This window comes from Hyposmocoma kahamanoa, unplaced genomic scaffold, assembly GCF_003589595.1.
Source record: "Hyposmocoma kahamanoa isolate Upper Pololo Valley unplaced genomic scaffold, ASM358959v1 88, whole genome shotgun sequence".
Lineage (NCBI taxonomy): Eukaryota > Metazoa > Arthropoda > Insecta > Lepidoptera > Cosmopterigidae > Hyposmocoma > Hyposmocoma kahamanoa.
Genome location: NW_020654466.1, coordinates 17,421,599 through 17,449,020, shown reverse-complemented (window position 1 = coordinate 17,449,020; position 27,422 = coordinate 17,421,599). Strand labels below are relative to the sequence as shown.

At 35.5% G+C, this 27,422-nt stretch overlaps 2 protein-coding genes across 2 annotated transcripts in view; one reads left to right on the top strand and one right to left on the bottom strand.

Annotated features, from left to right (window-relative positions):
* The window catches only part of LOC113235815 (UNC93-like protein), a 35,483-nt gene extending 12,676 nt beyond the window's left edge, over positions 1 to 22,807 (bottom strand). Inside the window, exons 1-5 of the mRNA XM_026471721.1 lie at positions 22,576 to 22,807; positions 11,600 to 11,839; positions 9,232 to 9,394; positions 7,957 to 8,080; positions 1,349 to 1,494 (exon numbers count right to left, since the gene is read on the bottom strand). Coding sequence (XP_026327506.1) covers positions 1,349 to 1,494; positions 7,957 to 8,080; positions 9,232 to 9,394; positions 11,600 to 11,829 — 663 coding nt within the window. The 5' untranslated portion in view covers positions 11,830 to 11,839; positions 22,576 to 22,807. The remainder of the gene's footprint in view (positions 1 to 1,348; positions 1,495 to 7,956; positions 8,081 to 9,231; positions 9,395 to 11,599; positions 11,840 to 22,575) is intronic.
* Positions 22,808 to 26,846: 4,039 nt separating this feature from the next.
* LOC113235957 (mediator of RNA polymerase II transcription subunit 1) overlaps positions 26,847 to 27,422 on the top strand; it is a 14,332-nt gene continuing 13,756 nt past the window's right edge. The window contains exons 1-2 of the mRNA XM_026471880.1: positions 26,847 to 27,005; positions 27,083 to 27,138. Coding sequence (XP_026327665.1) covers positions 26,847 to 27,005; positions 27,083 to 27,138 — 215 coding nt within the window. The remainder of the gene's footprint in view (positions 27,006 to 27,082; positions 27,139 to 27,422) is intronic.

Here is a 27,422-nt window from a genome sequence, read left to right as displayed (position 1 = left end):
ACGGTTGGTCAGTCAACCGTGACCATGGGACCTGTAAAGGGCCCGAAACGTCGGTTTGTTTGAAAAAACAAATATACGCGATTTAAATCCGGAAAAATAGTTTCATTCCTAAGCGTAATTATATTTAATAAAAATGGAAGTAAATTAATTTGCTACTCCGCAACTCTAGTACTCCGAAGAACCCTTCCGCCGAGTGTCGAGCAATCAACAGCCCCTGAGGATGCCTCGTGGAGAGGCGAAACACGTGTCGGGTATATTTTTGGTGGTGGTTTGCGAGTGTAGTTGCGCTTGTGTGTTTATTTTATGCGAAGGGAGGGTGGGATAATTACCTGTATGAAAAAATATTATAGCTTTATGCTTCACTGGCTTCGCGGAGTAACAAACTAATTTACTTCCATTTTTATTAACATGGACTTCCGCAAAGTAACGCCTGATTTCATTATGTAATTATATTTGTTTCTTCATACAAAGAAACGTTTCGAACACTTTATTGGTATGTCTGACTGAGATGGTAAAGTCATCAACCAGTTAAGTCTAATAGTTATGCAATACACCACATCTCTCCCTTTCAATACAAATGCAAACTACCCTATAACTTTTGTTACAAAAGTTATTAAAATATGTATTTTAAAATACGTTATAATAATAATAATAATAACGCACACACTCAACATTTATTATTTAAATACCTTATTTTAATTTTGAATAGAACATTGCAATTATATCACGCTATAGACGATATACAAAAAATTTTTTTACCAAATTCAATGACACATAAGCTCACAAGTCCCATGTGTCTGTAATTTTACCTAAAAAAAACAATAAAACATCCAAAATATGATCTATATCTAGTTAATTTCTTGTTCATGAGGAATATTTTGGACCTCTGTGGCCCAACGGTTTACACTGTAGACGCTGGGTTCGATTCCCGGTAGGACCAAATTAGGAAATTAATTTTTCTATATTGGTTCTGATCTGGGTGTTCTGGAAAGTGCCCCAAAGTGAATTCCGTTGCCCTGGTATTCGTAGTACAAGACATTCCCTAGATTGAGGTACATTATCATTATTATTTTACTGCCTCGTTGGCCGAACGTTTACCATGTCGGACTGCCACGCAAAGGTCCAGGGTTCGATTCCCGTTGCGGGAGAAATATTTGTATGGCCCACATTTATTTGTCTCGTGAGTTTGGGTCTAATTTGTGGTTGTCTATCAGTGTGTCTATGGCACCCGCGACACAGGGTTTCCCTAATATGGAATTATGTTGATTGTGTGCATTATTTATTTATTTTTATTATTGTTATTTATTATTTAAGAATCCTTATTAAGGTTATAACTGATTTTTCTTACATGTGATGCGCTGCTGCTACAAAAGTTAACTCCACACGTAGCACCAAAGTCCACCTTGGGAACTGTGAAGTTGACCAGAGCTGATGCCGTCGGAGCCAGAGTCTCATTGGCTGGCATCTGTTCTTCGCCAAGAGATGAAGAGAGAACTGAGGAAGTAAAAAAGTTATTAACGGACAAAAAAAATGTGAAAAATGATTTTCTTGAGTCGTCGAATTCTGCGGTTCCCGAAGAAATGTAATTTATTTTAACAGCCCGTTTAGGTTCTCGGGTTTCTCTCAGAGAAAAGTTTAAGGAGACTGATATCATGACTGTAGTATCACAGTAAATACATTTACTCAAATATTTTATATGGCCGTAAAAATATACATAATTTCATTAAGAAAGAAGACATCCATAATATTAACCTTAGAGCTAAGTCCAAACTCATATTACCACGATTTCGTTTAACCAAGGTAAACGACTCTTTTATGGGGAAAAGATCATCAGTTCCTAAGTTTTTTTAGTTTTCAATTAAGTAATTAAAATATTTTTAACCTACAATCAAAATATTTTAATTGAAAAGTAATATTACGTAATTGAAGAATACGTGTTAGATAGGTACATCTTTATGTACGGAAAAACGATATGGCTCTAGATTCCACACAAATTTGATTTAAAGTGTATTTTATATTTTTATTTGAAAAGAGCAATCTCCATAGTTTCGTGCTCGTTCTTCTCAGGGAAATCAGCATAGTGAACGAGCAGTCGCTTAACAGTGACGTTTTCAAGTGTAAATTTATTTTACCTTTGGAATAAATTATTATTTGAATTTGACTTTGAATATTTTAGTACCGCAAATTTCTCATAATCGGTGAATACCATTTTCTGGTTACGTCTAAATACCATGAAAATGTAACGTTCGTAACATTCTTCGTCATCAGCTACCCATTATACATCCCACTGCTGGGCACAGGTCTCCTCTAATGAGATGGTTTAGACTATAATCCGCCACCCTGGTCAATTGCGGTTTGGAGACGTCACACGTTTTCCAAGGGCTGTGAACCTTGTTCGATGTGCAAGTTTTATTATGTAGTTTTCTTTCACTCTTAGCGAGAGGTTTTATATTTTATTCTCATAGCCCTAGGGAAACCCTGTGTCTCGGGTACTTTAGACACACACATAGACAACCACAAATTACGTCCAAACTCACGAGAGAAATAAATGTAGGCAATGCCAATATTTCTACCGGTCCGGGAATCAAATCCGGGACCTCTGCCTGACAGACCATCATGGTAACCGTTCAGCCACGGAAACAGTTAAATAAGTATTACTATTAAACATTTACGAAAGTATGCTAAATATTTTTGTAAATGTTATTTACAATAGTACGTTGTTATGAGAAATTAATGTCGCAGGTACGAACTCTACAGAAGGCAGCATATTGAGCTAGACATTGACGGATCGTTTTCCGTTGCGCTGGATTCGAATAAAAGAATATATCTTGATGTGTTGTTGACTGTACATGTCGCGATTGTCCCTATCTACCGACCCGAGAGAGAGGGACTGGGGCTTGTGGTTAGCTGCAGGGATGAACACGTTTATCTGCCCCGGTAGTATGTGGCCGGAGCGTTCGTCCTGCGCGCAGCTAGCGCGTCTTAGTAGCAGTCTAGACGAGGGCCTAATGGCGAGGAGACGCCCGGGACACGTTGTTATCTATGTCCGGACATTGTCGCAGGACTCAACCCATCGACCTATCGATTGAGAAGCGTCCATTCCCCTACAAGGCTACCACCGCTGTATTGGAAGAGGTTAACTTATATGTATACAATGACAAGTTAATGTTATATATAAACTCTATTTAATAATATCAAGTGAAGGGTCGAACTGGAAAGGACTCGGCATCAACATCAATGGCGAGTACATCACTCACCTTCGATTTGCTGACGATGTCGTGGTTATGGCAGAATCGTTGGAAGAGCATAGCACAATGCTCGGTGACCTCAATAGAGTTTCCCAGCAGGTGGGTCTAAAAATGAACATGGACAAGGCGAAACTTATGTCGAATGTCCATGTCGTACCCACCCCTGTAACAGTGGGAACTTCTTCTCTCGAAGTTGTTGACGAGTATGTCTAACTCGGACAAACCGTCCAATTAGGCAGGGCCAACTTCGATAAAGAGGTCAATCACAGACAAATTAATCTAGATATATGTCTGTGAAGTCAATCGTCGAATCCAACTCGGTTGGGTAGCTTTCGGGAAGCTCCGGGACGTCTTCTAGTCCGCAATACCCCAGTCCTTGAACACAAAAGTCTTCGAACAGTGCGTGTTGCCAGCGATGACCTACGGCTCTGAGACGTGATCACTTACTATGGGCATCATAAAAAAGCTCAAAGTTACTTAACGAGCTATGGAGTGAGCAATGCTCGGCATTTCTCTACGTGATCGAATCGGAAATGAGGAGATCCGTAGAAGAACGAAAGTCACCGACATAGCTCGAAGGATTAGGAAGTTAAAGTGGCAGTGGGCAGGGCACATAGCTCGTAGCACTGACGGCTGTTGGGGCATAAAGGTTATTTAATGGTGACGACGAACCGGAAAGCGTTCAGTGGGACGGCCCCCTAAGAGATGGACGGATGACCTGGTAAGGGCGGCGGGGAACCGATAGATGCACGTCGCGTCCGATCGGCTGGTCTGGACGTTTTCCGGCTTACATGATGAAATGACAGGTCGAACAAGTCGTGCAGTGCCATTCAGAGCTTTAAATCGCAAAGATCTGAAGGGCACTGCCACTGTGCCGTCACTCTGAAACATAAGTTGACAAGTCCCATGTGCCTGTATTTTCAGCAGCAGCCTTACATTACTGCTTGGCGGAATAAATAGGTAAGATGGCAATACTTCCCTGGACGAACTCTTTCACAAGGAGCTCTACTGCTACTAACTTACTCGTATATAAGCTAAGTCTCTTCAATCACAATAGGCAACGCTAATTAATACGCAACGGAACACTATTTTTAATACACTTCAACCGATAGGTATGTTCTTGTCCAATAGGTAAATTAAATAATGTCAAATTAAATTTATCCATACCGATCTTTTGCAATGTATAAACTGAGTTGCTGTTCTCTTTATTCGGTTTTTTATAATATGAATCATAAGAACTGAACCGGAAACTTTACGCAACTGACACCATAAAATACCCATAACATGATCAAAGTCAAGGCCCTGACCTTGAATAGGACGTCCCTAAAAAATTTATTGATTTAGCAACATTGAGAAAAAAAATATTCATGGGAATTCAGCGCACAATACCATACATAATCAATCATTAAAATTGACAACAATGAATATGGATATCTTTATTTCTAAGCAATGTTATAAGCAATAAATCTAAAAGTTTCGTGTGTATGTAAATATATTTTCATTCCAAAACATTTCAGCGGCCGTAGCGTGGCAGTATATCACACGCAATGTGTGATAAACCTCCTCGTGACATATTTATTTCAGTTGATATAACTATCTTGCCATTTTTTTTTATTGCGAATACTGTATCGGTAAGATACCGCACTAGAGTCATTCATTCTTTTGTTTATTTGGTAATGATCTATTGTTATACATTTCGAAAAACAAAGATAACGATATGAAATTGCGTATAAACCATCTTTGTCGTTTAATCATCGCCTAGAAAACGACGAAACAAAAATCCTTTTTTGACATTGTCTTTTGATGTGGTCGAATATTACTTATTTGACAGTAATTTTAGTAGCAGTAAAGCTCCTTATGAAAGAGTTCGTCCAGGGAACATTACTGCCTTCCGGTTTTGAAGGGTACGGGTGCTGGTGAAATTACAGGCACATGGGACTTGTCAACTTATATCTCAAGGTGTCGGGGGCAGTGGCAATGCCCCTCAGGTCTTTGTGATTTAAACCTCTGAGTGGCACTGCAATTGTTCGGGAAAGACGTGTCGCTTACCACCGCTTATGCTCAGGAATTTACTCACTTCTTCCAAATTCTTTTAAGTTGTTCTATTGTTTTTCTATATTATGCATATTTAGTGAACATATGTATTTAATTCCGCCTGAAATGTCCATTTGGTCGAAAATCCTTCAACCAAATTGCATTTTACATTATCAGTGTCAAGGTCTATTCATGTAAGCTCCCGATCACGAGTTGTCAACAAAAACCTTATTACAAATGCATATTTATTACACTATATCAATCACTAATCTGTCACGACATTATTTAATTGGTCTAAGGATCGTGGCATAGCAACCCTTGTTATTTGTATTAAGGTAGGTAGTAGTAAAAATTTAAAATTAATTGTTATTCCTTTCCATGATGAAATAATAATAATAACGCACACACTAGTCTGTACAAATATTTCTCCCGGTCCGGGAATCGGACCTGGGACCTCTGCGTGGCAGTCCGGCATGATAACCGTTCGACCACGGAGGAAGGTAATAGAAAATAGACGTAAATTAATGATAAACGTTAGGCAATCCAATGAATTACTAAGAGTGTAGGCTAAATAAATAAGAAATACCTTGTATATGCGGTTCTTTACAAAAAGTCCCACATGTATCAAAGAAATTAATAAGAAAAACGAACTTATATAAGGCACTGTTGGTGTTGAACGCCTTTTGAAAAACTAACAAAATATTTTATTGTTCTATTTGATTGTAACTGTCATTTTTCATTAGTAGAGAAGTGCTTTCTAAATCCTAGCCAACTAATTAATTGTTAAATACATACATTTTTGTTTTAGAGCGTGCTTGCCAAGTCAGTTATTTTGGCAGGATATTAAACTTTTTGAAAAAAAAATATTGATTCAGATTCAGTTTGTCACTGGCCGCAGTCTTCGCAAAAGACGGTTAATTTGGTGGAGGTGTACCGTACATTAGCAACAGAACATAGAATAAAATATAAATACTTTACCTTGATATCATATAAGGTCAAAGACAGTCATGAGCTACCATTTACATGACATTAGTGACAATGGCGCAATGTCAGCTGTTCAAATTGTAATCACATTTCGGATACACGCCTCAAGGTTGAAGGCATAGTAAACTAAACTTTCACTGCGCTCCTTCCGGCTAGAGAATGAATGCGTGACCTGTTATGGGGGATCCTAATTGATATTAGCGCTTCAGTATTATTATATTTTCTATACAAACCAAGATAACATTCTAAAAGATATCAACATCAACAACTCATCTCACAGATGGGCACAGGTCTCTAAGGAGGGAGCTAAGGCGTGGACAGGGTTGAATACTTCACATTACTTTTCGAAATAAAGACATTATCATTCTTACACTAGCGTCACAATGCAATATGTAACACTTATTAACAAAAAAATATTTTTTAAATTTTTATTGAATTGATATTCAATTATTTTTTGTGAAATTACTCCACTAGTTTGTTATAAATATTAATACAAAGATCGAACACTCAGAAAAAATTCTTTCGATCCGGTCGGATTCGAACCGACGTCTTCTTGCATACCGTGCCAGATGCTATACCAACTAAGCCACGGAACGAACCAACGGACCTCACGAATTTTTTTATGTGCTTGCGTCGTCGTTGCGTCGTGCGTACTTGGATGACAAAACTCTGTGGTAATGACCCGTTGAGCGTTTTCAGATTATCTCGATTTATTATGACATTGCACAATATTGTAAATGATAAATGTGTAAATGATTTTTTTATATAATACCAAGCGCCGGGAGGAACAAAGTCCAAGTCAAATAATCTTTATTTCATAGGTAAGCAAATCGCACTTGAAATCGTCATACTGATGAAACTCTACTGCTCTTTCGTAGGTAGATTCCCCTGAGAAGAATGGGCAAGAAACTCCAGAGGTTGCTTTTGTAAATATACATTTGAATACGTTTATTATATATACAATATTTAATTTAAACATCTTGGACAAAACTGACAAAACTCGAGTTGGTAATAGAAACCATTAAATTATTCTCACTTCCTATTTCCTACAATTAACTCCAGCTGTTAGATATAAATAGCTTTCTCTAAACACTGCTCTAAATTTATCAAGCTACTTATACTAATTTACCACAAACAAAAACATTCCAACAACCTTGACAAAATAAACAAAATACGCAAATGCACGCATGACTTATTTTATGGGTTTTTGTCATTATTTTTATTTTATTTTTTCACAAGTAACAAGGAAACAAGATAAGAGTGTAATGTGTACTAACAAAAACATTGGCTAAAAACGAATTGCTATATCCATTTATATATAAATGAGTTCCTTCAAATGTAGCCAAGGACAGAAAAGGGCTTTTTGCTAAAAAAGGACACCACAACAACTCGTATAACCTTTTGTATTTCGTGTGCTATATAATATAAGCAAAAAGCCACGAAGTTATTTCAGGGTAATGCATGATATATTATATTAAAAACAACGCTATTAAACTTTACGAACGTGGTATGAATCAATAATTTCATGAAAATTTCCTTCTGGTTTTAACTAGATTTGGGATGCACGAAAACGTCTCGATTGGCTAGAAATCTTCCACCACAATGGCAAGCAATATTATTTAAAAAATCCTTACAACAACTGAGCATTCTAATTTCTAACAACTGTATAATATCAGGTAATATCACTTACTGGCTGAAGAGACGAGATTTCCCCAAATCTGAGCCATTTGATAGAACATGAAGAAGAGACCGAAGAATCTAACCACTAACACGTCTGCTGGTACTCCTGATAATTGTGAATAAGGTTCGGCTACCTGCAAGAGAAAAATAATTACAGTTTCAATATCTTTTTTTTTAATGAACCAATCTGAAAAAAGTACGGGCTAAAAATTAATAATCTCAGTACAGGGTACTAAAAAAACGGACCTCAAAAGTCATTCAAAGCCTAGTTTTCCACCCTTAGAGGTGGATTATTTTCTTGAAACTTAATGGGGCCACTTCTGAGGTATCCTCTTTACAACAAAAAAGAATCACCACAATCAGTTGACAAATGCGTTATCGCTTAACGTACATAAAAAAAATAAAAAAACACAGTCGAATTGAGAACCTCCTCCTTTTTTCAAAGTCGGCTAAAAACAATATAATGTAATCTGACAACTATAATATGTTGCCTTACTTGTCTTAATGTGTCTGTACATTAGGTAACTTTCGTGATATAGCACCTAAAGCTTTTTTTTGCTAGTAAATAATAACAAATACACTAGTTTTACTTAACAATAAAACTGAAACTAAATACAGTATAAGAAAACCGGTTACTGGAGGTTATGAATCTCGTTTGGTTGATCCAAGATATATTAATAACTCAATTTCGTTAAAAATGCGATCACGTTAGTTTATGACAGGGCAGTATAGTATTCGAGAGTACGCCATTAAAATTTGTTCGAGATAGATAGTCCTTCATGTACGCGTGTCTTTTTTCTTGCATTTTTTTTATAATATCAAGTGACGTGACGAACGAGTCGTGCACCTGATGGTAAGCTACATGCCTATCCATAACAGTTGCAGTGCCACTCCGAACCTTAAATCGCAAATATCTGAGAAGCACTGCCTCAGCGCCCATCACCCCGTCGTCAAGACCCTTGTGCCTATAATTTCACCAGCACGCTTAAAATTACTTCCTGTTTTAAATATTAACGTACGTCGTATTTCCTATGAATATCCCGTTTTTAAACAATAAATGCTCATAGTGCTCAAGCGATTGATTTATTTAACCTGGTGAAATAATTAATTTTTGTACGAACTTTGCACAATTAAAAACTGACTCCGTGCTGCTGGTTTGCACGCAGAGGTCCCGGGTTCGATTCCCTGGGCGGGAGAAATATTTGTACGGCCATTTAGATCTCTCGTGAGTTTGAGTGTTCTTTAGTGCGGGGCTATGAGAATGTACGCGTTAATTAAAACTTACCACAGATAAATAAGTACACTTAGCACACCAAAGCGGTCCTCCACCAAATCCAACCATCATTCCAGCTGGTACGAGCGTGTATAGCCGAGGGTAGAATTGAGATGCGATGAACGGCATGTATGCAATGAATGACACAGCCACAGCCCATTTGCAGCCAAGCCATCTGATGGAAATTAATATTGTACTATAGTACAAGTAATGTAACTCCGTACAAATGTAGCAGCGCGGCTTGTATGTGTGTACACATATCGCGCGCCGCTACAGACGCACACAATCGCATATTTAAATTTTATTTTTTTTTGTTTATCAACAGCTATTACATTGTGACTTATTTACTAATTACATCGATTTGTGGTTTTAAAGCACAGTTAATTACAGGTAAATACAAGCAAAAAATGAAAAACGAAGCCTTTGTAACTTAACTATACAATATTATTAGAAACAAATAACTTATAATTACCTATGTCTTTACAACAAAACGCTATTTCAATATTTTTCAAAAACAAAGGCAACTAATCTGCATGTACGTACAAATATTCACTTTTTATACTATTTATATTACAAATTCTGTATATGGGTGAGTTCGCACAAAACTTGGATCTTCGAAGAGGTGATGGATAAGACAGTCTAAATCTTATTTGGCTTAGTAAAATCGGACAATCAATTTGGTTTCGTAGTAACTTGATAATAATGAAAGGCGTGTGAGACGACAAACTTTCACACAGATTCACAGAAATAGGTAAGATGGTACTACTTCCCCGGGACAAACTCTTTCACAAGGAGTCTCTACTGCAATTAAAAATTCATAATGGAATTGTCGATAAAAATACGATTTTAGAAAATCAATAAAGTAAGTATCGTTTTAGCCTTCACTTTTAATAAAACACGGTCTATCTAAACTTTCGCAGCAGGATGCTCATACAAAAAAAGCAAAGTTGTAAACCTTCAAGTGCAATGAAACAGGAATTACTGGCGTTAGCACTTAATTAAGTCAAATTATACGGCAATAACCAAATCATGTCACATCTAATGTGTGTATTTTGTGCATTGTACTACCATAGCGCTTATAATCAAAAATGGTTCTCGTCACTGTCAAATTGGCATTCATGGTGTTCATTCGCATTCATACAATGCAACAATGGACTGTCTGATGTTGCCCTATTTCCATTCAATCGCATATGAAATCGATATCTGCATGAAAACCCAACAATTTCTAAAAGTGAATCAGCCATGAAGGGAGCTGTAAAGGGCTCGAAACTTACTTTAAAAAAAACAAATGTATCGATTTAGATCCGAAATAAATAACTTTTTTATAAAATAAAAAACCAACCACAAAAGTTTGTGGACTTACATCTATTAGCCAAATTTTACTTAAATCAGTCTTTTTTTTATAATATCAAGTGCAGGGACGAACAACTCGTGTGTCTGGTGGTAAGCTACCAGCCTGTCCATAACTGTTGCTGTGCCACAAAGCGTTTCAAATCGCAAAGATCTGAGGGGCACTGACACTGCGCCTGTCACCCTGAGACATAAGTTGACAAATCCAAAACAGGAACGCAATAATGCTCACATTACTGCTTGGCAGCAGGAATAGGTAAGGTGGCAGTACTTCCCTGGACGAACTCTTTCACAAGGAGCTCTACTGCTGCTTAATTTGAATGGTCATTATAACAATTTATTTTCGTTGTAAATACATCTATGTACCAAGTTTAGTTTAATAAATATGAATACCATGGTAGTTAACATCATGGTATTCAATAAGTTTAATCTGTTGAAGTGCACGTCTATTAATGTACTATATACCTACCTTCAATATGTTCGAATGCTTAAAGTTTGACCGGACACAGTGAAAATATACTTATTTTTGTTACATGTCAACTTCTATATAAACTGTATTTACATAAATAACTGAATTAGGGAACGTTCATATTAGCAAGTTTCAAAATAAGAGTAAAGACTCGAATGTCGTTATCGACTGTCCATCCATTTTATAAGTAGTAGTACGAAATATGTATTTATTTCAGTATTTATATAGTTTTAATAATTTAATGTTATTGATTTTTTTTTAATTACATAATTTTGGTTTTGTTGTGCACGTAAACCCGTAATTGTAATTATTGTCTCCTGTCTTTGTCTGTTTAGGTCTGCAGGAAGAAATTTCTGTTAGAAAAAGCAGTACCATTTGTTAGTGTTTTCGTTGTTACTAAACGTGTTTTTGTTTTATTCTGTGCAATAAATTATTAAAGTAAAAAAAGAATTATTTATTACAGAAATCATAGTCGAAACCATATCCCTACTTTAGTTGTTTCAAAAAACGTTCTGCGTTAATGACTAAAGTAAGCCATAAAAAAACTCAAACGCCACTCACTTTATAATAATGGCAGGTAAAAAAATATTAGACAATATTAAAGAGAAATAAATTGCAGCCAAAGTAAATGTTCCAGCTCCATCATCACTATTGACTGAGCTCTGAAGATTTGCAGTTCCATGAAAGGCCGTGAACTGTATCATGAAAGCTAAACCTAAGATAAAAATATTTCGGTTGATCCGCCATTTCTCGTTTGTACCGAAAACTACGGAGTTCTGGGCTTCGGGCATTATTGAATATCTGAAAAGAAAAAAATAGTTACAATAAAAGAAATCTGAAAATTATAAGGATTTCTGTGGGTATTACTATAGCAAGTTCGAATTCATTGTGGGAATATTTTTCGTCTCCACCTTTTGAACAACACAGCCCTCGTAGCATGGCTACGCATGATAGTCGCGACGCGCGCGATAAAATTGAAATAAGCGAGCCCTATTGGCTATCTAAATTAGATCTGATTGAGACAGCCATTAGCGCGCGCTTATTTCAATTTTATCGCGCGCGTCGCGACTATCATGCGTAGACATGCTACGGGGGCAGGTAGACATAAAACAGGTAAGTGAGACTAAACATTGATCAAAACAAATAGATCTTGAGTTCTACAAATATAAACAACAATTTAGCAAGCAAGTACTGCCTCCTAAGATACAGGATCCCCTTGTTTAGAAGGCAGGATAAAAAAAATAAAAAATATTGTAACCAATTTATTAGTTGTAATTTATAAATAAGCATTATTATTATAAGTACTGTGTAAATGTAAAACAGTTTATCAAAAATTACTAGATGCAAATAAATCTAAAAAACCACTTTCCTCTTAAAGTATGAAAGGATATTCCGAATAATGGGGTCCGTTTTAGAAACTTTTATTTTTGACGTTGCTACAACACAACGTGTTGCGTTATTTAAATCTATTATAGAAGTGTAAGCTACACTTAAAGAAACCATTTTTAGAGTTATTTATTCTACTAAAACACAAAGAACTTCAGAAACTTAAAAGTTTAAAGCCTTTATTTGTAATAATCCTGGTGAATCAACGTAGTTATAGCTTAAATATAAAATGCGTAAAAAAATTTTTTATTTCATTCACTAATGTACACTTTGTTAATAATAAAAGCCGTGAAGATGATACTTTTCCTTTTTTTTGAAGTCGATTAAAAATATATTAATAGCATAGCCGAAAAACATCGTCATGTTGAATAAAATAAATATATAAATAAATTACTTATGAAAAACACCGGCATTGAACAATACAAATAGACCGCATAATATAATGTACTAGAAAAATCAACACATTCAAAATTGACAAAATCAATGTTGACACGAAAAAACACACGGAGACACAGATTCTACCGTGCATTTAAATTAATGAAACCAATTAGTAGCAAATATAACAGATGCTATAAAAAACTGATATACTGGATTTTCAACAAAAACAATTAAAAATCTCGGATATAAAAAACCGCTCTACAATTTGTCTCGCGAAATCGTGTAAAGCCCTTCTCCTAGTTGACATTCAAGGATATGAACAAACAGATTGTAAGTTGATACTAAAACCAGTTTAACTAGATTTGCAAACAATAACCTAGGGTAGGCTAGATAATACAGTTAAAATTGAACTGTAACAGTAAGACCAATGTTTACTATAATCAAATAACGTATGAGTCATGGCGTATTTCAGTCATCATCGTCATTTATACGTGCCACTGCTGAGCACGTCTTCTCGGGCCAGGGCTTTGGTCATAGTCTGCCACATACTTTTTCTTCACTTCACACGTTTTCCGAGGATTGTGAACCTTCTTCAACGTGTAGGTTTCATCACGATATTTACCTTCACTCTTTCACACTCAAGCTCTTGAAAATTTCAAATTAAATTTCGCACTAAAATTTCGGGAACTGAGAGGTGCAAGTCCGGATTCGAATCCACGGCCAAAGCGATAGGTCAAACCATTAGGCTACTATAACTTTGTTTCATATCATTAATTAGATTTGTCAATTTTTGTTTTGTTATTACTTGCTCTTGTTATTAACTCATTTCCGGGATGAACCGTTGCTTTACACCGGGACAGTTGCTTCAGCTGTACCGAGGACAAGCCCGGTCGTGCATGGAGTACTGCTGCCACCTTTGGGATGGCTCTGCTACATACCAACTAGCCACCTTGGATTCAATTGACAAGCGTGCCAAGAGGCTTATACGTGACCCGAAATTAGTAGAGGCGAAGCTGCAGAGCCTTGAATAGCGCCGTAACGCCGATAAGTAACGACTTGCTTATCGATATTATCATGAATATATCGCGGAGAGTGTGTGATGGAATTACACGGTTTAATTCCCCTTCCACCACCGGGGGACTTAGGCTTGCGTTCCACCCCTATGTTGTGGATATTCCAAAGATTCGCACGAAGCCTTACGTTTCAACATTTATATAGCGAACGGCTATGGAGTGGAATTCCCTGCCTGTAGTCTTGCTCTCTGGACGTTATAACTTGGACCTTTTCAATTTATTTAGGTGTGCATGCTCCATCGTCGACCTCATCATCACTTTCCATCAGGTAAAATGGATGTCCAATGCGCTCTTAGATTTTTATAAAAAAAAATTGTTATTTTAGAGCTTTTTTAATTGAAAATTGGTAATCATAAAACGACAAGCAACATAAGTAATAAACAATAATAATACAACTTCTCATTCTTTATAATCCATAAACGGGCGCACGATCTTAAGTCCTTTAAAAAAAAATCTGTTATTGCTACTGAAATAATATTAATCTATATTTGTACCGGCAAACAGACTTTCCACCTGGCCGAAAATAAAGTTCATAGCAGGCCTACAAAGTGAAACAAACCTTTCGGCACTAAACTTTCCGAAGCAAGATCTTTGTACTGTAAAGCTCTGAGTGGCACTGCAACTGTTATGGACGTTGTATCGTTTTCCACCAGGCGTCAACTTCTCGACTTCCCGCCCCGTCACTTAGTATCATAAAAAAATTATTACAAATATAATTAATTTCTTTTTATCAACTATTTTGTTAGGGATTACAAATCAAAGTTGGTGTGGTTGGTATGTTAGGGATTGCTTTCATTGTCGATGTTTTTGTAATTACCGCGACCTATAGACGTTTGCCGTATCAAAGAATTGTTCTTAAAATCTCAAATGTGAGGCCGGTCGTGAGACGTTAGTCTCCAGTTGCTCCAGTTCTCCGTAACCTTCAATCGAGAAAGTTACTGCCGCTTTACAGTAGAAATAAATAAAGCGGTAGACCACTACCGCTAGGCACCAGACTAGCCTGGTACAGCACAGAAAACATTTACTGAGTTTTATGGACATTCAAGAGCACATTAAGTTAGACTCCTTGGACCGTTCTTATAACAAGCTGCATACAGTTGAATTTGAATCTTAAGTGTTAATCTGAACTGCTCTTAACAACGAGGTCCGGTACATGTGCAGGATAGCCATCTTGAGTATGCATCAAAAATTTGGAATCCCTGCTACAATAATTACTCTAACCGCATTGAACTTCTTACTTGGTGTAACGGGCTGGTGTCCGCAACTCGACGTCAAGGCGCCTATTTTGCGTGTGGAAAAACCGCATTGAAAGGATACAGAAGAAATCAACTAGATTTTTAAATTACAAATTTAAACTCACCCATTTGGAGTACATACACCGTTGTGAAAAATTTCATCTGTTACCTTTAAATGTGCGGAATAATATAGCTGATGTATATTTTTTGTTGAACATTGCTCAGAATAAGATTGACTGTCCAGAGCTCCTCAGTAATATTATACTCAAAGTTCCAGTTAGGAAATTTCGTAAGAATAATTTGCTCCATGTCCCATTTAGTAGTACTAATTTTAGAATTAATAGTTATCTACCAAGATCATTAGCATTATATAACCAAAGCAATGATGATGGTCGCAAAGATCTTATCTGTAAAATAACTTCTTAACAAGTGACTGATAAAACGATTGTTGTGTTCTCATTGATATGTTACTTTGTATTATTGTAATGTTATTTTCTTATTTTCAAATGTGCATGCTTTTAATGGACATCTGATTAATCATAATATTTAAACCCACGTTGTAAAAGTAGCTGTAAGGTCCCCTAATAAAATAGTATAAATATTTTACTACGATTAAACAATATCCGATTATTTATTTTCCTCGTTCTATATTTTTTTTCCTCCTACTAATAATAAATACAAAATACTAAAAATGCCGGTTCTCCGAAAACTTAAATCTTCCATGGAAAAACCGCAGTGTATTGCGTGGGTTGTCTCACCTTTACCAATCCCAGAGACAATTTAAAACCTCTACATTATTAAACAACCAACCTTCTTAGAGGAGTGCCCAGTTATCAGATGTTAGATTAATAGGGGATATTATTATTTGATCCTCAAATAAATAATTGATCTATTGTGAATGTGCACTTTTTTAAATAAAGGATTATTTTTTTTCTGTTTGATATGTTAATTGTTCCATCTATATTAGTTGATCTACGAATAATTTATAAATGAACAGCATTCAAGGTAACACTATTATTATGTTTGAGCATACTAAGTTAATATTTGGTATTCAAATTAATATTTTTTTCATTTTTAATTTCAAACTTTTTTATGATTGCACTTTACTTTCAACGATTGTTGACATTTTTAATATCTTTGATATTGATATCCTAATAAAACTCTTCCAACAAAAAGAATTATCAAAATCGGTTCACAAAGTTATCGTTATCGGGTTATCACGTAACATATAATACAATAATAAACATACAGAACCTCCTTCTATAAATAACCCAAAGATATGAATAAACACGAAATAATGTTGAAATACAAAGACGTTAAAAAAATTGCCATTTCGTCAAAAAAATTAATAGACACTGCAAAATTTATTATCCAATGAATGGCCTTTCAGTTTGTAGCATTTTTCAGATTTGCGAATAGGTGTGATTAAAAGGTAGAAATTTTCACCGAAGGTCACGCCCTGGAGCATCATTAGTGGAAGTATACGCAAGCCTCCTGATGTTTATTTTTATTAATAACTGCATTTTATTGCTGCAAATGTCAATTGTACTGTAGAGTTATCCGTAAAGCACGTTTAATTTACTAAGCTAAGGATTAAACGTGACAAGTTTCATGGCCGAGGAAGTATCTTGTGTAGACTTATTGTTATATTGCTTGTCAAACAATACGTGGTTAACTAAATATTGATATTTGAAATATACGATATTTTAATTTTTTTTTTTCTTAGTTTTCGGTGGTACATGTCTTGTTAATTTTTCAAATACAACAATCTAAGACATTTTCGACGATAGCACAAACTGCAGTTTAAAAAAAAATTGCCCTATTTGTATCAGTTGTTGCTAATGCAGGTTTTTAACTGATTTTATGTAGTATTAAATAAAACGTAATTCGCCTGTGATGGTTTATTTCAAAAAGAAAAGACCCTGTACAAAAGATTACGCGCTTATTTATATATAAGGCTTAACTCACACTGGCGCAGAGTCGAAGCGTCGCGTCCCGTCCTGTTTTTCAACTATAACGCCGCGCCGACGCGCGAAGACGCTCGCATTAGTGCGCCTGGATCACAGTGTGGTCGGCGTCTGACGCCTCACTGCGCTCAAATAATGCGCGGGACGAACAAGTCGTGCACCTGATAGTAAGCTACACGCCTGTCCACAACAGTTGCAGTGCCACTCAGAGATTTAAATCACAAAGATCTGAGGGGCACTGTCACTGCGCCAGTCACCCTGAGACATAAGGAGACAAGTCCCACGTGCCTGTAATTTCACCAGCACCCTTACCCTTCAAACCCGGAAAACAGTAATGCTGTCTTTACTGCTTGGCGGCAGAAATAGATAAGGTGGCAGTACTTCAGTCAAATTAATAGATCCTCTGGATTTTCATAGTCAGCTAGCAATAAATCATTAATGGTACTTTACTTCCTTCAAGTCTTGATTTCCAACTCAGTATACCAGCTTTTTATTAGCTAAGTCAAAGGATAATTGGTTAGGGAAAATTCAGGATACAGAATTGCTGGACCGCGTGCTTACTGCACGTTCAGATAGAATTTACGATATGCACAAATATAAAAATAAATATCCCAATAAATCGTGAAAAACAATTATCTCTAAAATATTCCAAAAATGTTTGTTTAGACTACATTTTCGCGTGTTTTAACTGCTAAGGTACAAATTAGGGTTGTTGCGAATATCAGCATCTGCATTCGCGAAAACTCGGCATAAACTAAAATATTCGCATCTAATCAGCATCCACATTTATATCGATGCTAATGTTCATTTGAAAAATGGAACCAGTAATATACCTACGTAAAAGGATATATTTAAGTGAAAGAGTTAAAATGCTATTTTTTATTAAATTATAATAACGGCGTAACAACTTACGCGGAAGATATTATAATTACCACTGTGTAAGTAGGTATACCAAAATTTTAAGTATTTTAACAAGTACGTAGGTATTCACTAAACATTAATGCAATTCAATTATTAATCTTTCACCGTCCTGTTTACCTTTTTAGTACTTATCTATTTTGGAAAATTTTACATTTACTATTTAGCCACAACCGCTAACGACTTTAATCATTCAAACTATTAAAACAATACCAAAGTAATTTCATTCTTAAATAAACAACTGAGAAGCTATTAAGAAGATATTAAGTTACAAGAAAAAGATTTGGGGAAATTGCTACTAAATATAATATATTAGTTTTGTGACACTAAGTGACGTGACGAACTAGTCGTGTAGCTGGTGGTAAACTACACGCCTGTCCATAGCGGTTGTAGTGCCACTCAGAACTTTAAATCGCTAAATCTAAGACATAAGTTGACAAGTCCCATGTGCCTGTAATTTCACCAGCACTGTTTGGAGCTTTACTACTACTAAATACATATATATAGGTACCATTGAAAAATAATCGACTATTCACAAATAATCTTGACAACCTACTCAGCTGTCAGCACCATTAACACCATTAACAGCTTCCGTAGTTGAGAATAGCAAACTAGAATGATACACTTTTCATTAACAATACTATGCTGACCCCGACCTTATTAACACAAGACCTGGCTTTGTCCTAAGTTTTGGACTTACTAAATTAACTCTAATTACTCTTAATAAGAACCAGAATCTGATAATGTAGTGTCATAAGTTTCCAATAAATACAACGGTTGCCATTATAATTTTTTTAAATTTGTATCTAAGGTTATTATATGATGTTTCAATAGCTATTAAAAAACAAACCGTCGTTCATTTACTTTTCTAATTAATAAAAATAATATCCTATATGTGACGCCTGCAATAATAATAACACATACATTTTGTTTCATGTACAAATTGCAGCCATTTACGTACTATCAAGTAACAACGTAAGCAATCTGGTGTGGCCAACTGAATACTTGATTGGCTAGTATTTGGCGTAGATAATTTCTTTCTTCGAAAAAAATGACCCCAGCTTCGTTTTTAGGTCGTAAGGCTTTATGCCAAAGCCGTTAAATTTCTACAAAAATAACTATAAACCTAAATGGCATTTTGAATTGCGGTGGTCTTTTTGAAACTCAAATGGCCACCGCAAACATATAACGAAAGAAAAATTACAATCTAAGATCTGGCAGAAAGTCCAGTTAAAAATAATAGTAATATTGTGACATTTATTCGTAAACGAGTTTACAATATATAAAAAAAAATTAGATGCCTGTCCTGAAGGGCGAACGCTTTTTCTACATAATCATGAACTTTTAAACAATACTTTTGTGTTGTCAGTTCCTCACGGAATTAGGCACAACTCACACTGGCGCAGAGTCAAAGCGTCGCGACGCGTCATGTTTTTCGCCTATAGCATATTCGTCTCTATTTTCCTGTTATTAAAGTACAGTATTTTGTTTTGTAAATATGGAATCGAGTGTTCGAATCGAGGTGTAGTTGAAAAACAGGACGCGACGCCACGATTCGACTCTGCGCCAGAGTTGAGCCTTAGTGTCACTCATCAATATAATCATTGTTAAGGAACGGCCTATGTGTACTGGGACGTCCACTATAATATTGCAGGTAAATGATTAAGATATGCGGACACTAAATATGCCTATTTAAATTCGAGGTTTCACGTATTCTGCTTAATGAATAATTTACGTTATTTAGCATGGCCTATTAAAATCATCGGCAGAAACTTTGACGTATACCTATTATTTATTTGTTCACTTTGTATTACCATTTTGTTAAAACACAAATAAAGTTTCCAAATAAAATATAAAATAAAAACTTTAATTCATTTACATTTTCAATTATGTATAAGTTAAACTCTTGTTTACATGTTACTTTAAACTTTGAATTAAACAGAGGTTATAATGTTTTTTAAAAAAAAACTAATAACTGTAATTTTAATTGAATGCAGTTGCATTTCTGTAGCTGCCTAATGCCTAGAATAAATCTGGAACATTGGAAACATTATGAATTGAAACAATGTGATACAGAATGCTTGTCCAGTATGTCAAGTTCCAGATAGTTATTTAAAAATTTAATAGGCAGGCATGAACTCAGAGACAGCGTGCGGGTCTCCCTACAGCTTACGGGTCTTCCCTAAAAAATGAAGCAAAAGTAACAAGACAAATTGAGTTCTTAGGTTTTCGCGACTGTTACACATAGGAAATTAAACTATTTTTTCGCATCTAAATCGCGTATATTTGTTTTTTCAAAGAAACCAATGTTTTAACAACTTTTGTAACAATAATGAAGAATAGGTGGTTTAATATTAGACATAACTGGTTGATGACGGTACCATCTCAGTCAACTGTGACCATGGTACATGTAAAGGGCGAGCCAATAGGTTTGATTGAAAAAAAAAAATTTTTGTAAGTGGAGGAATAGTATTCGTTACACAGAGTAGATCAAAAGGAAGTAATTCTAAAAGAGCTTAAGTAATAATAATAACAACACGCACACACTCATAGTGCACGCACTGAGGAAACCCTGTAGCGCGGGTGCCATGGACACACACATATAGACAACCACAAATTACACCCAAACTCATGAGATAAATAAATGTAGGCCATACAAATATCTCTCCCGGCACGGGAATCGAAACTGGGACCTCTGCAGTCCGGCATGGTAACCGTTCGGCTACGGAGGCAGTTCTTAGATTCTAAAACTAACACAATGCTCATAATAGATAGAATTACGGTGTTTTGTATATCTTATTTTAAGTCGTTTTTTTAATATTGAATTAATATTTGTGATAATTATTAGTACAAAGATCGAACACAAAACGTGTCAGGCGCTATGCCAACTATATCGCGTATCTTACGATTTTTTTCTATGTGTTTGTTGAAGATCGTTATTTTGGTTTTTTTGCCGTAGCGCCATCTGTGAGAAATCTATTTCTTAAGTAAATATTATATTTGTTACGTAAATAATTAGATAACTGTTATTATAACTGTTCAATGTACCATGAAGCGGGATTTCTAGTGTCAAATTATTTACATTGCAGTGGATAAACCATACACTGAGTATAAGAAAAAGGTGCTATAATTTCTCGCAAACCACAACAACTTGTCTACAACTTTCGAAAATTGACACAAAATTTAGTAGGCTTCATTATGACTAGAATCAGTTGTTCATCAATTTGTTTTGAAAACACAAAAATATTTTGTTTGACTTACCAGAAGCCGTAGAACCAAGATTATAATATACATATAATTTCCCGAAACTAGTTCTGTTTCTTTTTTTTACAATATCAAGTGACAGGACGAACAAGCTGTGTGACTGGTGGTAAGGCTACAAACCTGTCCATAACAGTTACAGTTCCACTCAGAGCTTTAAATCTCAAAGATCTGAGGGGCATTGCCACTACGCCTGTTGCCCTAACACGTAAGTTGATAAGTCCCATGTGCCTGTTATTTCACCACCTCCCTTATCCTTCAAAACTGAAACACACTAATGCTCACATTACCGCTTAGCGGCAGAAATAGGTAAGGTGGCAGTACTGCACTGGACGAACTCTTTCACAAGGAACTCTACTGCTAGTAATCTTTTTTTAACACCTGCATATTAGAACTTGTGGTGAAATTAGAGGCACATGGGACTTGTCAACTTATGCCTCAGGGTGACGAGCGCAGGGTCAGCGCTCAGATGTTTGCGATTTAAAACTCTGTGGGCACTGCTGCTGTTATGAACAGGCGTGTAGCTTACCATCAAGCGCACGACTTGTTCGTACCGTCACTAGATATGATAAAAAAAGTCATATCTGTTTAATTACATTATTTATTAAACATATTTATTTCACGATAGTTTTCTTAGTTGCGTTATAGAAGCGAGGAGAGGGAGAGGAAAACAGAGACAAAGTTATTTATATCAGATAAGGGAGAAAGATAATGTCGTTTCGTATCTGGAAATCAAAGTTAGGACGCTGAACAATATTCCACCGACAAGAGCTTAGATCTCACATAAGAAGAAGAAGGATTTTATTGCGCAACACACATATCGCACTGTTAATACAATAGTGTATTAACTCAAAAAGTGTATTCTTTCAGAATCGATGAAAAACGAATTACTCACTTCCAGGGAAGTATTATTAAAATTTATGTATAGGTTAAAGTTTATTTATTACAGACATCTAAACAATTCCCTATTTGCCAAATAAAAGAAAAAAATACTTAATATTTTTTAGAAACTTATTTAGTGAGATTCTTTTATCCAGAGCTAGTTTGCAAAAAGTTTGTCTCATTTTGAGTAAAGTAGATTTGTTTTAATTGTTTCTTACAATATTTTAACGACGGTGTTATTGACGTGTAGAGAATCAAATTTTACGTTCAACAATAGCATAATCTTGAATTTCACTTATTTTGAGTTTGTTTGTAATAATAATTGTAATAGCAGTGCGATATATCCTGCTTTCGGTTACTGCTGGGCAGTCTTTTTCATTTTCTTATATTTTTAAACACTACTTCTTTGAATTATAAAAAAAAACAAAATCACTCACTTTTAAAACTGTACGGTCCTTTCGATCCTTTTCCTGTACTTATGCACTTTTTTATGCTTAGTGGTTTTTTTTTTGTTTTGCATGTGTCCGGCGCTTACAGAATCAACACAATGAATGACAAAAGCTAAAGGGCTAAAGTGACCGCAACTGACAAATACCTATCTATCTATAACCTGTTTCCATTCTACACGCCAAAAATATTAATTATGTTTTTATGAGAGTATCGTCCAGTGGGCGTTGTATATTTATTTTCTACTAACGGATAAAATGAGAGAAATTTATTATTTACACATTTTTCTAATTTCAATTTTTTCATGTTGTCATTAGATGGTTAACACGTTCATCGCCAACTAGAATTTTCAAAAATGTTTAAAATATGACACTGGCTTATATGACAGTTTTTGGTCTCATTTGTATACGTATATAAATTTTTTCGCGATATTTTATTTTTTGGCTCTTGTTTGGGATTATATTCAATGCTGGGCATTTAACCTAGCGCGGCCTAAACGCAATAATTATTACGTTTGGGCTGCGCCGGTAGCAATGTCACAATGTTTACCTAAAATTTACGTACGTCTTTCATTTGAGATTGACATTTCACATTAACCATCTTTTTGCTTATTTGTAACTTTAAAATCCAATTTGAAATTAAAGTAAATGTTTTGATCCGAAATATGCATATTTTTTCCTCTTAGTCTAGAAAAGTATGTATGCCATCAAACATCCTAAAAACCAAGTGGCAACAGCAGTTCGTCAGGGTCACGCCTGTTATATTATATGGCTAAGTACGTAGTGTTTGCCACCTGCGGCGTGAACGAGCATCGCAAAGTTAGGTGCGTCGTGCCAGTCATTTTAACCCCCCACGGCTTCAATAGGTAGATGAGATACCGGTCATTTTGACCCACCACGGCGATGAACGTGTTAAAAACGGTTTGTTTCGTCGATCGGTTCATATAAGAGTCTATATATAGAACCTTAAATTGGCTTTGGTTAATTCCGCATAACAGTGAAAGTGTTGGATCAATCATTTAAAAAAATAAATGTAGTTAAAATTGAGGATACTATCCAGTGTGAAAACACGATTCCACGATACAAAAACATCACACAACACTTGCCTCGAAATTTTACAAGAAAACCGCAGCATTCAATAGATACTGTCTCCGTGGCCGAACAGTTACCATGCCGGACTGCCATGCAGAGGTCCCAGGTTCGATTCTCGGGCCGGGAGAAATATTTGTATGGTCTACATTTATTTCTCTCGTGAGTTTGGGTGTCATTTGTGGTTGGCTATATGTGTGTCCATGGCACCCGCGACACAGGATATTCCTAGTGCGGAGCTATGTCGTGTGTTTTTTCCCAAAGATTTTTTGTATCATCTGAACTAAATAGAACACGTATACTATACGATATACATTACATTTATACGATATACATTCAAATGGCTTCAATTTGAAAAAAAAATATATCCTGAAATAAAGCCAGTCGACCGGTCGACCCAAGGAAAATGAACCGCATTAGTACGGGAAAATTTTGAATTCGAGCTGAGGTACCATAGACTCTTAATTTGAGCTCATTATGGTTTTTGGTTTCATTTATTGAAGAAAATCAACAGCCTGTTACAATTAAAATGCACTTAATGCTAGTCAGTATTAAGGCCGATTACATATTTTCTGGATTACACGCATATTTTAATTTTTTTACATTAAAATCTAAATCGTAATAAACAGATTGTGTCGTAATGACTAAAAGATTAGTGTTAAATATTAAACAAAAAACTGAAATCGTCTTAACACTTGGCGTCCCATAAAATCTACCAATCTACCTTAAGGGCTACAACATAGCACTTAATCAAATTTGAAAGAACACTGACATGTCCGTTCACCGCGACGGTTAGCGACAGAAAGAAGATTTAGTACCTATAAAGGAATTGTTATTTAGTACAAATTTCACAATGTCACTTATAATGAGTAGCTAAATACCATACAAGTCAAAATACCATTTTTTGCTTTTTAACTTAGATATGTCCTTTTTAATGTAAACATAACAAACACTAAGTGATTTCTTTACTTTTAAATATGGAACATATACATATAACATGCATAAAAAACATGTATTTAACTTGAAAAGTAATAAATGCTATTTTCACTTAAAACCACTTGCGTCAGAGGTATGGATTTATTCTATAATCAGTATTTGTCTAAACACATTTTTCTCGTAACGTATAACTGTGAAAACTCGCTAAACAGCCTCCGATTCAGTATGAAATGCTGAGTATAAACGGTCGCAGCGTGTAACTGAGTTACATCGCCTACGACATAAGTTGATAGTTATAATATAACAACTAGGATATCGTTACTTTAATTATGTTATTGTATTTATTTACAATTTCAAACAGGTAACAATTTGTTTAGAATTCCACCATACTATTATGTCGCGCTTAGTAGGGAAACCGAGAAGGTGGGAGGAAACGTATGCGTTTGTTTAGTATTTTAATTGTTTATGTAGTGACTCTACACTCCCCTACTACTATTACCTATCGCTTTAGAGGTCCGAATTCCTCCCAAATATTAATCTTGTGGTTACGCTCGTAGTAAAGCTCCTTGTGAAAGAGTTATTCAGATAAGTACTGCCACCTTATCAATTTCTGCAGCCAAGCAGTAATGGGAGCATTACTGTGTTCCGATTTTGAAGGGTAAGGGTGCTGGTGAAATTACAGGCTCATGGGACTTGGCGACTGTCTCATATTTAAAGCTCTAGGTAACACTGCAAGTACTAACGACAGGTGTGTCGCATGTCACCAACTGCACGACTTGTTTGTCCCATAACACGGTTTCATAAAAAAACATATATTATGTATAAGTGGATAGTTAATAACAAATAATTACTGTACACTTTCTAACCGAATTTTATTATTAAATTCGAAATAATGATCTTTATCATAAATTGATGTACAATGTTCAATTAGATTATTGGTTAATCTTTCGTTCTCCATTTCATATTACCGTCCCATGAACAACAACGAGGGAGCACGGCCAAGCAACGTACATACAGTTTATTTATTTTTATTACAAAACACGTAGCTATCAAAGCTACCTACTTATTCTGTTTGTTGACATGATAATGCATCATTTCCAGTACCCGAAACAACCTTACCCTAATACCTAAAATATTAGTGTCCTAGCACTCGACTGCCCTGCAAATCTCCTTTATTTGTCATCACTGAACACAACTTATGACAGAATGATTTTGCCTCATATGACTAATTCGTACCAGCTTCGGTAAATATCCACTGGCTGACGAGATCCAAGGTTAAATGTGTAAGTGTAAGAAGAACAATGACAGGATGGCGATTCGCCGATTAGAAAGTGAGTAGGTATACTCTCTGCAGAGCATGGCTCACCTCAAATTTTCCGCATTTTCGTACCACCCTCTCGTCGAATCCACTTTAATAACGGATCTACTGAAACAAATACATGTGCAATCAAATTATATTTGATTTAGTGACCATATTTTACTTGAAACGTTTTCTTGAATTGTAATATCTATAAAATAAATGTTATAAATAAATTCTTAATTGTACCCCTAAATTCAATTTAACCTAATGTAATTTTTAATTAATTAATTATTTAAAAATAATTTTCTTTTAGTAAAATTAAATAGATATATCATAGATATATCACTGTAAACACTGAGTGCTATATTTTTATAGTAGGCGTTTACATTTGCATTAATCGTTTTTCAATTCGGCAACATTTAATTACATTCAAATAAATAAGTATCTAAGTGCCAACTTACGATTTTCTAGGAGTTCTACGACATTTTCCATTTCCATAAATCCATAAAAAATTATGTTTCCGAACGAAAAGCGATGGCATTCTAATGTTATTCAACAAATTATAAGACGTTTACAAACAAAACAATAAAAACTCGGATTTCTCTTTCACTCCTTTTAAATGTCCTTTTCGCCCTGGTTCTCTTTTTGCCAAAGCAAAGACGTTACGATTTGTCAGAGTTATAACAAATGGCATCGCATGAAATTGACAGTTCGCCATACGACGAAAGAAGGAAAGTGATTATTTTTATGTAAAAAGCATTTTTTTTATTATTGATTAAATCAAAACAAGGTAATTAACTTAAATATATCCGAGTTCATGTGCTCAGAAAAATGTTTTACGGTAATTAGTGGCATAACAGACTGAATCAAATGTTATTCGTAGATTGAGTGGTTTTGTAATAATTTTGGTGTGATTACTGGATTAAAATTTGTGAAAATGACGGACAGCAAAACTCTAGTGATGGCTCCTGCAAACGGGCTGGTAGATAAGTCCATAGAGCTTCAGAAGGAGATCCTAATGGAAAAACTGCGATCGAAAACCTCGCAGCACAAAAACCTCAGTGAAACTGCAAAAGCTGTACGAATGGCTATGCTGGTAAGCTCTTTAAGCTATGTTACCGTTCTTAGTTCTTTTTATATTGTAACTCCTGAACATGACTGAACTGTAAATAGATAGCAACTGATTGGGGTCTCACAATTCTTTGGAGGATACACCTGGCGTACGCCAGGTCCCCTGCAGCATTTCGGATTTAAAAAACCAATAGTTATCAAGAAAATCATTTTTTAAATATCGTAAGATACAGCCAAAATAAACCTGTGTAACATTTGAGAAGTATGGCTCGAGTGATTCCGATGGATAAATTATAGAACACTGTGGCTAAGAGAGTGTTGCGGCGTGAAAGACGATGTAGCGATAAAGGTAGAGAAAGGGATGCTTAGATGGTTCAGACATGGAGAGAGAATCGACCTATTTCTGCCACCAAGCAGTAATGTCAGCATTACTGTATTTCGG